The 11,123-nt window shown below is 58.2% G+C and overlaps 1 protein-coding gene across 1 annotated transcript; it reads left to right on the top strand.

The window, feature by feature from the left end:
- The first annotated feature begins 912 nt into the window (after positions 1 to 912).
- On the top strand, positions 913 to 7,222 carry Eno2 (enolase 2 (gamma, neuronal)). The gene is made up of 10 exons (XM_013023638.1): positions 913 to 1,003; positions 1,142 to 1,200; positions 1,726 to 1,795; positions 2,203 to 2,336; positions 2,575 to 2,797; positions 3,962 to 4,159; positions 4,950 to 5,151; positions 5,335 to 5,443; positions 6,385 to 6,443; positions 6,919 to 7,222. The coding sequence occupies exons 3-10, from the start codon at positions 1,765 to 1,767 to the stop codon at positions 6,986 to 6,988; spliced, it is 1,026 nt and encodes a 341-aa protein (XP_012879092.1). The 5' UTR covers positions 913 to 1,003; positions 1,142 to 1,200; positions 1,726 to 1,764; the 3' UTR covers positions 6,989 to 7,222.
- The last annotated feature ends 3,901 nt before the right edge of the window (positions 7,223 to 11,123 follow it).

The following is an 11,123-nucleotide window of genomic DNA, read 5'->3' as shown; positions in this document are numbered from 1 at the left end:
TGGCAGGCTGGGCCGGGGTGGGGGGCCGGAGCCACGGCCGGCCTCGGCCCGCCGCGCCCCGCGTGGGCTGTGCTGCCTGCACTGCTGTGTGCGTGGCTTCCCACTCGTGCCCGGGTGCTTCCGATGGATGGGGGAGGAGGCTGCTGCAGATGCAGCTGGCGCAGCGTGTGTGTGTGCGCGTGCCCGTGTGTGTGTGTGCACGCCCGTGTGTGTGTGTGTGCACGCCCGTGTGTGTGTGTGCACGCCCGTGTGTGTGTGCACGCCCGTGTGTGTGTGTGCACGCCCGTGGGATCGTAGTACAGTGTGGGAGAGGCTGGAAAGGCTGGAGGCTGAGTTTAGAAGGCTGAAGGAAGCTGCAGTCAGTGACTCACGCCTGTAATACCAGCTACTCTGGAGGTTAAGATCTGAGGATCTCAGTTCAAAGCCAGACCCTGCAGGGAAAAAAAAAAATCCATGAGACTCGTATCTCTAGTTAACCCCCCCCCGAAAAAAAAAAGAGAAAGAAAGAAATGAGACAGAAGCGGAGCTGTGGCTCAAGTGGTAGAGTGTCAGCCTTGAGCCAAAAAGCCCCATTGGACAGGGCCCAGGCCATGAGTTCAAACCCCAGCACTGGCACCAAAAAAAAAAAGTAGGAGTCAGAGGGCTGTAGCTCACGCCTGTAATCCCGGCTACTCGGGAGGCTGAGATCTGAGGATTGAGGCTCAAAGCCAGCTCTAGGCAAGAAAGTCTGTGAGACTCTCATCTCCACTCAGCCAGCACAAAGCTGGAAATGGAGCTGTGGCTCAAGCAGTAGACTACCAGGCCTGGAACAGAAAAAGCCAAAAGATGGTGCGCTAGGCCCTGAGTTCGAATCCCACTACTGGCACCAGGAACCCCTGCTGTCTCCTTAGGCCTTGTCTTTTCCCAGGTTTGTTCCGAGCTGCTGTTCCCAGCGGAGCCTCCACGGGCATCTACGAAGCCCTGGAGTTAAGAGATGGAGATAAACAGCGCTATTTAGGCAAAGGTGAAGCCTTTGTGTTTGCCAGTCTGTGCGATCAGCGTTATTTCTCCCCTCCCCCTCCCCCCCAGTCCAGCTTCTCCCCTGTTCCCTCTGGGGAAAGGCTTGCCCCCGGCCTAGTCTAGCGATGCTTCTCCCCCCTAGGTGTCCTCAAAGCCGTGGATCATATCAACAGTACTCTGGCACCAGCCCTCATCAGCTCAGTAAGACCCCCCCCTTTTTTTTTCTGGGGACGCAGGACCAGAATTCTGGAAAGGAGAGAAGGAGACTCTTTATCTTTCAAGGATCAGAGTTTGAAGGGGGGAAGAGATGGAAACGCTCGATCACTGCCACCTGTTCTAGGAGAGCTCTTTCAGGTCCCTGTCTGGCACCTGAAGCTCAAGCCTGTAATCCCAGCAGCTCAGGAGGCTGCGATCTGAGGATCGCGGTTGGAAGCCAGCCCCCGGGCAGGAAAGTCTATGAGATTCTTTTTATCTCCAGTGACTCACTCCCACCACCACCAAGAAAAAAAGCCACAAGTGGCGGCGCTGTGGCTCAAGTGGTAGAGCGCCAGCCCTGAGCAAAGAAAAAAGCCCTGGGTTCAAGCCCCGAGGATGGCAAAAACTAAAAAAAACCCACACAAAAGTTGCCATGATTCTGCTCCAGGGGCCTGGGGAGGCTGTGTGTGCGGGTTTGGGGGGCCTGTGCCTTCGGGCGCACCCCTGGGTGACGGGGGGCTCTGTCCGCAGGGTATCTCCGTGGTGGAGCAGGAGAAACTAGACAATCTGATGTTGGAGTTGGACGGGACCGAGAACAAATGTGAGCAGGGGCGGGGCCAAGCTGGTGGGCGGGGCGTGCGGTGGGCGTGGTCAGGGGTGGGCGGGGCCTCCTCCCGGGGAAGCGCTGGGCCTGGCGTCCTGGCTTCTGAGTGTAATCCAGGCTGAGACTTGGGGGGGCGGTTTGTGGGGGGAGCATCCCAGTTCGAAAGCCAGATGGGGGGGGGCAGAAAAGGCCCAGAGACCAAGTGAAGCACCAAAAAACCTGCAGTGGCGTTGTGGCTCAAAGGGTAAGAGCATCAGCCTTGAGCAGTGAAGTCCAGCCAGAGCACGAGGCTGTGAGTTCGAGTCCTCACGTTTCTTTCTTTGGCTGGGATCTTTGGGGGAGACCGGATGAATGGAGAGGGGACTCCTCTCTCTCTCTCTCTCTCTCTCCTCTCTCTCTCTCAGCCAAGTTTGGCGCCAATGCCATCCTGGGCGTGTCCCTGGCCGTGTGCAAAGCCGGTGCAGCTGAGCGTGACTTGCCTTTGTACCGACACATCGCCCAGCTGGCGGGAAACTCCGACCTCATCTTGCCCGTGCCGGTGAGCACCGCCTTGACCCCCTTCCCTGGGGCCTTCGTGGATGGGAGGATGATCAGGGCAAATGGAAGCCGGGCTCTGGTGCGCACACCTGCCATCCCAGCTGCGCAGGAGGCTGAGATGTGAGGATCGTGGTTGGAGGCCAGCCTGGGTGGGAAAGTCTGTGAGGCCGGGAGAGGGTGGGGGACTCGCGGGTGGGGGGGATGGCATTTGACCTTTCTGTCTACCCATGGATCCCCAGGCCTTCAACGTGATCAATGGCGGCTCCCACGCAGGCAACAAGCTGGCCATGCAGGAGTTCATGATCCTCCCTGTGGGGGCCGAGAGCTTCCGAGATGCCATGCGCCTGGGGGCCGAGGTGTACCACACCCTCAAGGGTGTCATCAAAGACAAGTACGGCAAAGACGCCACCAACGTGGGGGACGAAGGCGGCTTCGCCCCCAACATCCTGGAAAACAGTGAAGGTGAGGCCCACAAGACCCGCCTCCTCTCCCCCTCCTAGGCTTTTCCAGGGGGGGGGGTCACCCACCGCCCCGGCCTCGGGAGGGACGGTAGAGGGCCCTGGAATTCTTACAAACCCCCCACGAACTCGGCTGGGCACCCACGGCTCCTGCCCATCACCCCAGCTCCTCAGGAGGCTGAGGGTTGAGGATCGCTGCTTGAGGCCAGCTGGGATAGAAAAGACTGAGAAAAGCCAGGGCGCCAGTGGCTCACACCCATCATCCCAGCCACTCAGGAGGCTGAGATCTGAGGATCATGGTTCAAAGCCAGCCCAGGCAGGAAAGTCCCTGAGACTCTATCTCCAAGGAACCACCAGAAAACCAGAAGTGGAACTGTGGCTCAAGTGGTAGAGCGCCAGCCTTGAGTGAAAGAGCTCAGGGACAGCGCCCAGGCCCAGAGTTCAAACCTTCTGACTGACCAAAAAAAACGAAGGAAAGAAAAAGAATATGTTAAGGTTCAGAAGCGAAATTGCCTGCATCTATTTGAACCAGAGTTGATGATCTCTCCAACTCATTTTTTTGCTGGTAGTGGGACTTGAACTCAGGACCTCCACATTCTCAGTCATCTGCTTTTCCTCCCTCCCTTACTTGCTTGCTTTCTTCCTTTCTTCCCTCTCTCTCTCTCTCTCTCTCTCTCTCTTTCTTTCTGTCATGGGGCTTGAACTCTGGGCCTGGGTGCTGTCCCTCAGCTCTTCAGCTCAAGGATAGCGCTCTACCACTTGAGCCACAGCGCCACTTCCCTTTCTTGAGTGGTTCATTGGAGATCAGAGTCTCACAGACTTTCCTGCCCGGGCTGGCTTTGAACCATGATCCTCAGATCTCAGCCTCCTGAGTCGCTGGGATTATAGGCGTGAGCCACCACACCCCAGTCCTGTGCTTCGTGTTTTATGTTCCCATCAATAATGCTACCTTGTCACATCATCATCATCATCATCATCATGCCAAGTTTCATGGTCCCAGTGGAATCCAGCTTCTAGAAACAACTTCCCTCCCCATCTGCCTGGAAGATGGTTTGTCTTCAATCCGGGCACCGTCCCCCCCCAGACACACCCCAGCCTCACCTTCTCCAATCGCTGTCTCCCTCCTCCCTCCCGCTGCTTATACCCGTCCCCTGCACCCCATCTGTAGCGCTGGAGCTGGTGAAGGAGGCCATCGACAAGGCGGGGTACACGGAGAAGATCGTCATCGGTATGGACGTGGCTGCGTCCGAGTTCTATCGCGATGGCAAGTACGACTTGGATTTCAAGTCTCCGGCTGACCCTTCGCGCTATATCACCGGTGACCAGCTGGGGGCGCTCTACCAGGACTTTGTCAGGGATTATCCGGGTAAGAGGCAGGGAGGGGGGGGCGGTCAGGTTAGAGGTCACTCAGGGGGGAAGTGGGGGGCCAGGGAGCAGGGCCAAGCAGCCTCCTGCAAAGGTGGACTTTGTACACTGTGTGAGATGCCTTTGTGTGTGTGTGTGCGCGTGCACACCAGTCCTGGGATTTGAACTCAGGGCCCGGGTGCCAGCCAGGCTGGTGCTCTACCACTTGAGCCACACTTGGCCTTCTGGTGTTTTGCTGGTTCACTGGAGATCAGAGTCTCCTGGACTTTCCTGCCCAGGCTGGCCTCGAACCGTGATCCTCAGATCTCAGCCTCCCGAGGGGCTGAGATGACAGGTGTGAGGGAGACACTGGGTTGGGCCGTTGTGTTTGTGTAGGGAACTGATTAGAGTTAGGGACTCTGAGCCCCTCCTGCTGTGTGAAAGTTCTAGAAGGAGCCAGAGTTGGAGAGAGGGAAGAAACACCACCAGGCGGGGAAGTATGACACTGTGGTGTTCTCTCTCTCTCTCTCTCTCTCTCTTTTATTTACTCATTTAATCTTAATTGATTTTTCTTTTTTTGGCTGGTCGTGGGGCTTGAGCTCAGGGCCTGGCCCCTGTGTCCCTGAGCTTTTGTGTTCAGGGCTGGCGCTCTACCGCTTGAGCCATCCCTGTACTTCCGGCTTTTCGGGTGGTGAATGGGCGCTAAGAGGCTCATGGGCTTTTCCTGGCCTCGAGCTCCGATCCTCAACCCCCAGCCTCCGGAATAGCCAAGATCGCCCAGCTACCGGTCCCCCTGTGCGGTCTCTCCGCAGTGGTCTCCATCGAGGATCCGTTTGACCAGGATGACTGGGCGGCCTGGTCCAAGTTCACGGCCAACGGCGGCATTCAGGTGGTGGGGGACGATCTGACGGTGACCAATCCCAAGCGCATCGAGCGGGCGGTGGAAGAGAAGGCGTGCAACTGTCTGCTGCTTAAAGTCAACCAGATCGGCTCGGTCACGGAGGCCATCCAGGCGTGAGTGACCCCCGGGGACCGCTGACCAGCACTCTGCGCATGCGCGCGTGCGGCCCCGCCCTCCTCCCTACAGCCTGGGATTGGACAGCGATCCGCCCTGAGCTGCGGGTGTTAGACCCCAGGTTGGGGCTGGGGGGGGGGAGGACGTGGAGGAGGGGGCTCATTGCCCGTGTGCGGACACAGGTGCAAGCTGGCCCAGGAGAACGGCTGGGGGGTCATGGTGAGCCACCGCTCGGGGGAAACTGAGGACACCTTCATTGCCGATCTAGTGGTGGGACTCTGTACGGGCCAGGTGAGTGAGGGACGTCTTTGGGGGTTCAGGCTTCCAGCCTCGGGGGGGGGGGGGCGCCGTGGCTCCCGCCTGTCATCCTGGCTACTCAGGAGGCTGAGATCTAGAGGATCGTGGTTCCGTGAGACTCTAAAAGAACAACAGCCAAGTGCCCATGGCCCCTCCTGTCAGCCTAGCTTTTCAGGAGGCTGAGATGTGAGGTTGGAGGTTTAAGGCCAGCCTAGGCCGGCCGGCCTAGACTCGCCATGCCGAGAGCCTCTTATCTCTGATTAGCCAGCAAAAAGTCAAGTGGAGCCGTGGTTCAAGTGGTAGAGCACCAACCGTAAAAAAATAAAAGCCAAGCAAGTATATGGAGATTTGTGTTTAAGCCTTAGAACTGACAGGAAGGTAAGAAGGAAGGAGGGGGGGAGGGAGGGAGGGATACAAATAATAAAGCATGGCCAGTAAAATTTGCATTACAGAGAAATAAGTACTAATTGCAGTATTTAAAACTGGGTGCTGTGGCTCACGCCTGTAATCCCAGCTGCTCTGGAGGCTGAGATCTAGAAGGGCATGGTTCAAAGCCAGCCCGGGCAGGAAAGTCCATGAGACGCTTATCTCTAATCAACTACCAGATAACCTGAAGTGGCGCTGTGGCTCAGGTGGTAGAGTGCTCACCTTGAACAAAAAAACTCAGGAACAGCACCCAGGCCCTGAGTTCAAGTCCTCCCACCGCCCAAAGAAAAGAAAACTGCAGTATTTAGACATCCCACCATAAACAAATACAGTACACAACACAAAGCAGGGTTAGAGGTGTGGCTCAAGTGGTATTGGACCAGCTGAGCAAGATGGTCGCTGAGGCCCTGAGTTCAAATCTCAGGAGCAGCACAAGAAGAAGCGTAGAGGATGGGAACAGAAGTGAAGGGGGGTGGGGGAAGAGCTGCTTTTCTTTTGGAATATTTCAGATCAAGACGGGCGCCCCCTGCCGCTCGGAGCGTCTGGCCAAGTACAACCAGCTAATGAGGTGAGCGGCCGGTCCCCTTCCCGGCCACGTCCGGAAGTAGATGACCTGGAAGCCAGTGGCTTTACTGATGGCGGGTGGTGAGCTAGCAGCTCTCAGGGAAAGCCAGATGTGTTTCTGAGTCCTTAGAAAAAGGAAACTCAAAAACCACATAGTGAGCTGGGCGTTGGTAGCACAGGCCTGTAATCCCAGCCAGACTCTGGAGGCTGAGATCTGGAGGATCGTCGTTCAAAGCCAGTCCAGGCAGCATAGTGCTTAAGACGCTTGATCTCAGTGCCAAAAAGCCGGAAGTGGAGCTGTGGCTCAGGTGGTAGAGCGCCAGCCTTGAGAGGAAAAACTCAGGCACAGCGCCCCGGTCCTGAGTTCGAGTCCCAGTAGTACACACACACACACACACACACACACACACACACACGGCCTAGGCATGCAATCAGGATCCTCTGCTTTCTCCGACTTGTTTCTTTCTGTCTGCTCTCAGAATTGAAGAAGAACTTGGGGGTGAAGCCCGCTTTGCTGGGCACAACTTCCGTAACCCCAGTGTGCTCTGAGCCCCTCCGTCCACCGCACCCCGTCTTCCTGGAGCCTCCTTGCTGTCCTGCGGTAGCTCACCTGCCCCCCACCTTGAGCCCGCCCCGGGGGGCACCCACGAACCCCTCCCTGGCACACTTGCGCCCCTCCTGCTCGGCTTTCCTCCACCCTGCGCCCCATCTTCCCCCTCCCCTCCCAGGTGTGCAAATTCTCTTCTCTCCCTGGCTTCCTTCCTGTCTCCCCCCATTCTGGAGAAACCGGAAATGAGAATGTGGGTTTGAAGGGTGCTCTCCCGCGCCCCGCCTCCGGCAGAGCGAACTGTGCGCCTGCGCCCTGGGCCTCAAGGTTGCTGATCGGGCGGATCGCTTTTCTTCATGGCCTTTGCGACACTGCAGCGGGGCCGCAAATGGGGCCTAGGCCGAGTCCTGGCCCCTGCGGGCGCCTGCGCAACAGTCCTTCCTGTATTCATTCATTCATTCATTCATTCACTCACTCACTCTACTCATCCTTTTGCCATCCTGCCTGAGGCCTCACGCTGGGCCTGACTGTTGACAAAGCTATGCATCTGGATGCCATGCTGGGGGGCTAGGGGTTTGTTCACACGACTCGGGGTACAGGGTGAATGGAAAAAGAGCCCTCTGTGTGCGGGCCTGGACCGAAGCCTGGGTGGACCAAGAGTTGGGGCTGTGTCTGGGGGGGAAACGCGCTCCCCTGCGAACCCCACCCCCTCCCCAGCCCCCTAGGTCTCCCCTTCTTTTCTCCAGCTGTAGCCGTCCAGCCGCCATCCTGCAATCGCCCCCAGGCGCCGCCATTAAAGTCTGAATCCCTGCAACGCGGTGTGCGGCGTCTCTTGGACAGCTGTGTGTGTGTGGTGTGTGTGTGTGGGGGGCAAGCTGTGTGCAGTAGCGCACGCCTGTCATCCCAGCTACAGAGGCTGAGATCTGAGGATCGCGGTTCAAAGCCAGCCCAGGCAGGAAAGTCTGCGAGACTCTGATCTCCAGTGAACCAGTAAAAAAGACAAGGGGAGCCGTGGCTCAAGTGGTAGAGCGCCAGTCCTGAGTACAAAAGCTAAAGGGACAGTGCCCAGGCCTTGAGTTCGAGTCCCAGGACTAGCACAAAAGAGAAAAGATTGGGCCACTGCGGCTGGGGGGACGGGGGGAGTCCTGCCCAGGGTTCGAGTGATTTGGTGCCTTTTTTATATTGTGTCAGTCGTGGGGCTTGAACTCAGGGCCTGGGCGCTGTCCCTCAGCTCTTCAGCTCAAGGCGTGCGCTCTACCACTTGAGCCACAGCGCCACTTCCGGCTTTTTTCTTTTTGCTTATGTGGTGCTGAGGAATCGAACCCAGGGCCTCAGGCATGGGAGGCGAGCACTCTGCCACTGAGCCACCTGCCCAGCCCCTGAGCTTTGTTTTTGCTCAAGGCTGGGTGCTCTACCACTTGAGCCACAGCTCCACGTCCGGTTTAATTGAAGATAAGATTCTCCTGGACTTTCCTTCTGACCCACAATCTTCAGCATCTCAGCCTCCTGAGTAGCTCGGATTACAGGGGTGAGCACCGATGCCCGACGAGAGACCCCTCTTGGGGTTGAGAGCATGCGTGGGCACCGTGTATATGCATTTGGGGGAGGTGGCAGAGGGGTTCTGGAATAGGGTAGGACTTCACGGGTCCCCCCAAAAAGACAAAGGATTGGAGAGGGTGGAGGCTGGGGAGAAGAGCCCTGAGGAAACACAATCCTCCAGCGAATTCAAGATTCCAAGACCTGAGCTGGGCGGGCTCCAGGCTGGAGAGACCGGGGAGAGGACACCAGAGGGGTGGGTGGATAGAAGATTCTAGAACACCTCAGTGCTTATGGAGACTTAGTTTCGAGGTGCTCAACCCAGGGGGCTTGGGGGACAAAAAAAACCCATGGTAAGACAGACACAGACAGACAGACAGAAACAGAGAGAAGAGTCACAACGTGGCCGCTAGAGTGCGCCGCAGGACACAGACCCGCAGGCTCCGATTCTTTCCACCTCCAGGGCGCCTCTCCAGAGCTTGGAGCAGGCCCCGGCCTGCTTCCAGGGCTCAGAAGGTTCCAGAAACCAGGTCTCTGTTGGCTGGGCTATTTTTCAGTCCCTGACCCTTCTTGGTCCAGGCGCTGGTGGCTCCCGCCTGTCAGCCCAGCGACTCAGGAGGCTGAGATCTGAGGATCGGGTTCAAAGCCAGCCTGGGACAGGCAAAAAGCCAGAAGGCGTGTGGTTCAAGTGGTAGAGCGCCAGCGTTGAGTGAAGGAGCTCAGGGCCCAGTGCCCAGGCCCTGAGTTCGAGCCCAGGGACTGGCACAAAATTGCAAGCACAACACTTTTCCTTCTCAATTTCCCTTCGGTCCTGGCGCCCCTTTCTGTCTGATACCCGGCTTTCCCTCGCCAGCACCCCCTTCCTCCAGGTTCTGGCGTGGATTGGGTTACAGCTAGCTCCGGCCTGCGCCTCCTGGGCTCCATCTCCACTTTCCTCTCTGTGCTGTTGCCTAGAGACCAACGGGTTGTGGGGGGGGGCTGGGACCAGGGGTGGGGGTGGAGTGGGCACCCCAAGAACTGCAGGAGGAAAACTCTACCCTCTTCTCCCCAATACCTACACCCAATAGTTGTATTTGTTATTTATTTTTAGGCTTAGAAAAGTCACCATCCAGCCCCCGACTGTGGAGCAAACAAACAAACAAACCAAACCCCAGCCCCCACGCCTCCCGCTCCTGAGGTGGCTGAGATCTGGAGGATCCCTGTCCAAAGCCAGTCTGTGCCCCGTGAAAGCGGCCCTTATCTGCCCTGAATCAGGGCTGGGCAGGTGGCTCAGTGGTGAAGTGCTCACCTAGCATGCATGAAGCCCTGGGTTCGATTCCTCAGTCCCACATACACGGAAAAAGCCGGAAGTGGCGCTGTGGCTCAAAGGGTAGAGCACTAGGAACAGCACCCAAACCCTGAGTTCCAGATCCAAGACTGTGAACACACACACACACACACACACACACACTCCTAGGCCCAGGAAACACTCCCTGCCTCAGTTTCCCAGAGCTTCTGGGATCTCATTTTAGAGTTGTGAGGCACTGCTAGACTTTAGCTTGAATGTGTTCCAAGAGAGGCAAGGGGGGGTACCAGGGGCCCCCCAACTCCTGGCCCCGTCCCAAACCTAAAGTCCTCCCCCTGCAGCTCTTCCAATCCCTCCCTCCCTCCCTCCCGCCTTTCCAATTTCAGCTGCCCCCAAATCACCCCTTGTCTCTGGCATCCTTTGTCCTAGCTTGGTGTGGGGGACAGGCGAGCCCCCCAGAATGCCCTGGCGGCTGGGTGCCGGCTTTGGGGGTGAAGGAGGGCTGCCTGTGGTTAGTTGGGGTGAGCTTGGAGTCTGAGGTGGGTCCAGCCCCCTAGTCAGCTCCACAGACAAGGGGGGCAGCTGGGGTGTGGGTGTAAGAATGGGGGTGCCCTCGGGGTGTGGGGGTCCCACTCCTGGCTCGCCCTCTCTTTCTCTCCCTCTGAGCTCCCCATTTCCAACATGGTGGCCGCCTTTCCCCTTCCAAGCTGCCCCCAGAGCCTGGGGGAATGGCCATGTTTCCTCATCCGTACTGCTCCCCTCCTTTTTTGGGGGGCCATTGGCGCAGGGCCTGTGCCCCCCGGCTTTTCGCTGGCTGTGTGTGCACGCTGGGCCCGGGCGCTGTCTGGGGGCTTCTGCTGCTCAGGCTGGCGCTCTACCACTTGAGCCACAGGCCGCTTGCAGCTTTTGGCGGCTCACTGGGGACGAAGGGATTTCCTGGCTCAGGCTGGCTTCGAACTGCGATCGTCGGGGCTCAGCCTCCTGAGCACTCAGGACCCGGGGGCCTGCCCCCTGCCCTTCCCCTTCCGGGGAACCCCAGGACCTGCCCCACCCAGACCTGCACCCCCAAACCCTCCTCTCCTTGGCTTTCCAAGAACCCCCAAGGCGCCTGGCCTGTGGGCCCCCCAGGTCCCCAAACGCCCCGACCTCCGAAGCTATCCCAGAAGCCCCTCCCTCCACCAGAACCCCAATCCCCACCCAGGACCCCCAGCCTGGACCCCCAACCCTCCCCCCAGCCTCCTCATCCTTCCCTCCCTCCTCCCCCAATCTACAGAGCTCCCCTCTCTCCTCCCCTCCCCTCCAGCCCCTCCTCCCCC

The sequence above is a fragment of the Dipodomys ordii genome, unplaced genomic scaffold, assembly GCF_000151885.1.
Source record: "Dipodomys ordii isolate 6190 unplaced genomic scaffold, Dord_2.0 Scaffold69, whole genome shotgun sequence".
In the NCBI taxonomy this organism is placed as follows: domain Eukaryota; kingdom Metazoa; phylum Chordata; class Mammalia; order Rodentia; family Heteromyidae; genus Dipodomys; species Dipodomys ordii.
The sequence above is the reverse complement of the archived record's forward strand: the minus strand, read 5'-3'. Positions and strand labels throughout refer to the sequence as shown.